The sequence below is a fragment of the Vigna radiata genome, chromosome 6 (assembly GCF_000741045.1).
Source record: "Vigna radiata var. radiata cultivar VC1973A chromosome 6, Vradiata_ver6, whole genome shotgun sequence".
Lineage (NCBI taxonomy): Eukaryota > Viridiplantae > Streptophyta > Magnoliopsida > Fabales > Fabaceae > Vigna > Vigna radiata.
The window spans coordinates 30,485,857-30,490,934 of NC_028356.1; the positions used below are offsets into that span (position 1 = coordinate 30,485,857).

The 5,078-nt window shown below is 32.1% G+C and overlaps 1 protein-coding gene across 1 annotated transcript; it reads right to left on the minus strand.

Annotated features, from left to right (window-relative positions):
* Positions 1–1,701: 1,701 nt before the first annotated feature.
* LOC111241812 lies at positions 1,702–3,301 on the minus strand. Its single transcript, XM_022781712.1, has 3 exons — positions 2,912–3,301; positions 2,667–2,785; positions 1,702–1,939 (listed from the first exon to the last, which is right to left on the minus strand). Exons 1-3 carry the CDS (start codon positions 3,051–3,053, stop codon positions 1,850–1,852), a joined length of 351 nt encoding a protein of 116 aa, XP_022637433.1. The 5' UTR covers positions 3,054–3,301; the 3' UTR covers positions 1,702–1,849.
* Positions 3,302–5,078: the final 1,777 nt, after the last annotated feature.

Below are 5,078 nucleotides of genomic sequence, written 5' to 3' on the forward strand. Positions count from 1 at the left end.
ATGTTCCTAAAACTTAAACTTTTTTATTCAGCACTAGACACTTACATTAAACTGAGCATGAACACCTCGAAGATTTTCTTGCTTCCAAGTTTCAGGAAATACAAGAGGAAAAGACTTTGATTCACCTCGATGAATTCCAATTATTGAATCAAGGAAACCTGGTAATACCTTGTCTCCATCCGGTATCAAAATTAAAGCCTGCATAACTAATATAAGTTTAGAGGGAAAATATGCATGATCTATTACAAAAACCAAAGACTTCCATCACTTATCCGTTATCATCCTTCAAGCACAACACCAGACCTTTACTTGAAGGAATATTTTTAACATTTGATTCATCTTGATCAATGGTTGTTGCTGNGATGTCAAGAACAACAATATCACAAGCCTGTACATAATTTTCGGAAAGGAAAAACCATAGTTCAAGGACTATATTTCTTAGATCAAATACTAGTGAATGAGAAATAGAGCTACCACACATTATACTGAAACCTGCTCATAATTTCCAGCGGTAATAACCCCTAGATCAAGTCATATATTAAAAATCAAAGTGTGTGGGATACAATAGTTATCAAAATTTGAAGTGAATACCTCCAGCTTTAACAACATCAACGACGTCATCCTTTAAGATGACAAGAATTGAACGAGGAATTGCCCCAATACCTAGCACCTGTGTGCTTTCTTGAATATGGGACCATACACCCCTACCAATGTTGTCTCACAAAGAAAGTGATATTGTTTGCATGTGTTACATATAAAGAACAATTAATAAAAGGAATCATCCCTTAAGAAACTTCAAGTGTAAATCAATTATTCTTAACATTTTCCAGAGATGTATTAGGCCTAGGTGGATGATTACTGATGTTTACAACAAAAGTGTCATAACTCGATTACTGATGACAATTATACAATTACTGATCACAAGATANTGTTTTGAAGAANCCATACTCCCAAGAAACGAGAAAAAAAATCCATAACATATNCATATATATTATGTATAAGAGACTGATTGCACTACTATATATCTACCTTAATAGGCATACCAAATATTTTATAGATACCTCTTGAAATAAATGATAACTCAACACTTCTAACATGAAAGGCCAAAAACAGGCNGTGCAATGACAAGAATTAAAATTAAGTGATTAACACTTTTAATAATCATAATATTGTTCCCTCTTCACCAGTAATTACCTAATCTCTCAACTCAATGGTCTTGGAAATTGTATATTAAAGTACATTTGACAACAGTCCAAAAGTCCAAATTGTGAANACAATACAGAAAACAAACCTAACATGAAACCTGTATTTAAATATCTATTAAGATAAATTCTTGTACATCACATGAACCAACTTGCATCAGCAAAGAGTGCATAACCCTATTATTCATTGCATGCCAAAACATATACAGTGATGTAAGCCTCCAATCAGCTTCAATTGTACTCATCCTAACAACCATGGCTTATTTATAGTTCAAAAAGGACCAACTTAAATGTCTATGGCAACCATTTTTACAATAAGCTCCAAAAAAGCTGAACTTATATCACTATTAAGGAAAAAAAATTGAAGATGGAAGTTAATGACTGCATTTGAACATGTTATACAGAAAAATTTTAATGCTCCATCAAGAAAAATAAAATTTATTTTTACAACATTATAAAGNCAGTTCATTAGTCACACTACATGTACAATGTGAATGTAGTAAAGTATATTAACCTTTTTCAANAAGCCTACTTCATCTGTTATAGTCTTCTTTAAATATCCTGGTGGCGGAAATGGAAAACAGCGCGACATTGCACAAAAGCACAGATAGGCCTAGCGTAAAATTCTTCTGGACAGAGTACTTGAATTAGTTTCCAAAANGTGCCCAGTTCCAGAAAGGAGGCAAACCAGAACCAGCAACTATACTCCTGTCCATGCACCATGTCACTGCGTTCATCTCCAGAATGCACAGCAGGTAAGCAAATGATTCAACCAATCAGTATACAATTACTTTAGTAGTGTCAGTCTAACTATATCAATTCAAAAAGGNTNCTTTAAAAACGTAAAAGACCACTGAGATCAGATAAGCTAAGTTCTAACCCTTCTACTAGGAAGTTTCACTCTCACACACAGTAAATTTTCATTTACAAAATAAACACTGCATTTGTGCTAGACTGTCTGTCAAGTTAGATAAAATAACCAAAAGAGCTCAATATGGATGTACAAAGGTTAAGTGTAAATACTCAAATTGGTCCTTTAAATATTCAATAGTATATTGCACGACCACATTGAAATTTTGTGAAGTTACACAAATGTCTGCTTTTCTGACATTTCCAGTAACCTGCTTTGTAAGATTTACTCTAATATTTTTCAAATACTTAAGGTTAGTGTTATGTAAAAAAGAATGTCTGATGTAAATTCCTTATTTCTATGAAAAGAAGTCACCAATCAGGAAAAATAACTAAAATATATGTATAGCATTTCACCTTAAATTTCATGTATTAAAAGTTTATATAAAATGTCAACATAAATTATGGAAGTAAAATTTCAAACCAGAATACAAAGAAAGAGTTGAACCTCTGTTTTTCATGTGAATAAGATACAAAGGTTCAAGATATAAATCAACCGGGGATGATTTAAATAAGCAATTGAAAGGTGAAGAAAACATGACATCGATAGCTTACTTTCCAATCAGAGCGTGATGTACTAGATCCTGCACTATTGTCTCCAGAAGCACTTCTCAACATACTAAGAAAGTCATATATCTCCTTGGTTTTGGTTTCTACTAATTTCTCATTACATCCTGCAAAAACCAGATGAATAAACAAATAAAAGAAGATAAAACATAACTACCTAAAATAATAACATCTGTCAGCTATTACCTTTTCGGCAACGTACTTCAAAGCGGATTAGGGAATGCTATTATTACCTTCAATTTCCACTTTTGAAGAAGAACGTTGGAGTTGACTTTTGACAAGGGTTTTGAGTATCTGTTCATCTGTCAGATCAGGTAAGGCGAGGCTCTTGTCCAACCTCTCCCTGTACTGCATAATGTTTCCTTTTTTCACCATCTCTCTATCTCTAAGGAAAGAAGAACCAGCCTTCTATCAGCAACTCATGTGCTAAACAACCATTTATAATTATAAGATTCTAAACTGAACATTCTCCATAATTATAGAAATCCAATGATGAGAGTAAAAAACAGTATCTAGCCATCCATTCAGGTTAAGTTCGATTTCACATCTCATCGTAAACAGAACAAAATTAGCATACTGTAACAAGTAATCGGTCCCAGAAGATATCTCCCACTAGCCCCATTAATGTTAATGGAAGGAGAAAAAAAAAAGGACCAAGAGAGTGTTTAGGTGTATAACTAACTCTAAGACACGTTCGTTTGAAGCTGTGAGTGTGGTCTAGCTACCAAGTTGTCCCAATAAAACGGAAAAATATTGAAAATTCTGAGACATAAGAACTTCCTTGCTGTTTCTACCCCATTCGCTCTTGCTTCCCTTCTCAGTTCACTCAATCTCGGAGGTAGTTAGGGTTTTCGCAGTGGGATGACAAAAACTCAAAAAAGAATAAGAAACAGAGGATTAAACTTGATAGAAACCCTAGAAGAAGAAGGAAACCTATTCTGGACCGATTGATCGGTGTAAGTCAAAGTTGAATCGGTGGAAAAGGTTTCTAACGATGAAAAAAAGGTTTTAATCGGTGGAATCGAAGGAAAATGGTGAAAATGAGAAGAAACCCCAACGAAGAGCTTAGATCTATGAATGATTCGATGGAAAATGAAGGATAGAGGAAATGAGATGATTCCGTGAGTGTAGAAGACTTACCGTGATGATGAACGCGTGCGGGGAGGAGATCTCTGGAGAAGAAAGAAATGAGAGTGAGGCTCTCTGAGAAATGAAAGTGCTGAGCAATGTGAAAATCAGGGAAGAAGAGATATTATAACGGATTTCTAAAAGTCCGTTATAAAAAGTCCGATATAATACATTCCGGCTATAACTGATTTTAAAAAATAAGTTAAAATATGTGTTAAACTTATTTCTAAATTAGTTATTGGGTTTGATGTTATAACTAATTTACAAAACTATGTTATAATATACTTTTATTATAACAGATAATTTTTGTATGTTATAATATACTTTTATTATAACAGATATTTTTTGTACGTTATAATATAGGTAGTTATAGTAAATCATTTTTCCACTAGTGAGACGATAATCTGAAGGTGTAAAAGATGGTCTACGAAAGAGAGGTCATCGTAGGATATATTTGATCCTAAAATAACAATTGGTCTTTGTGATTCTTCTGAGTGTAAATTGAATGGTCATATTAATTTTGGGTTAAATATGTTTTTCGTCCCCCAACTATTGACCGTTTTTGTGTTTAGTCTCTCTTTCAAACTATAGTACAATTTAGTCCTTCAACTTTAGAAAATTATGGTTTTAGTCTTTTTTACCAAATTTTTTAAACTTTATTTGCTGTTTCAAGCACGTTACATTATAGCATTTGGATTGTTTACACTGACACATTTTTGCTTCAATATTAACTGAGAAACACGTTTGAAACAACAAATAAAGTTCAAAAAAATTTGGTAAAAAGGACTAAAACCAGAGTTTTCTAAAGTTGAAGGACTAAATTGTACTATAGTTTAAAAGAGGGACTAAACACAAAAACGGTCAATAGTTGGGGGACGAAAAACATATTTAATCTATTAATTTTTATACTAACTTTGTTACGATAAAGTAATTTTTTTCTAAGTTAGAGAATGTATATATTATTATGTGTGAAGAAAATTAAATAAATTATAATTACTTGCATGTGTGTTTATTATTGTTTTTTATGATAAAAATATGATTTTTTTTGTCAAGGTGTTTAAAGTTTTTATTTTAAAATTGTTGTTCTTAAGTTTGAAATTTTACTTTGTAAGATTAAGTTGGTATTAAATGAATGGGTTTTTTTATTATTCGTAAAGAGATTTGGATATGTTTCTTACTTTACAAATAATTGTGTTTTGATGATTTTACTGGCTTTATTTTTCATCATCTTTGGGTTTGTTAAGAATTATTAAGTTTGGAATGAGTTTAATT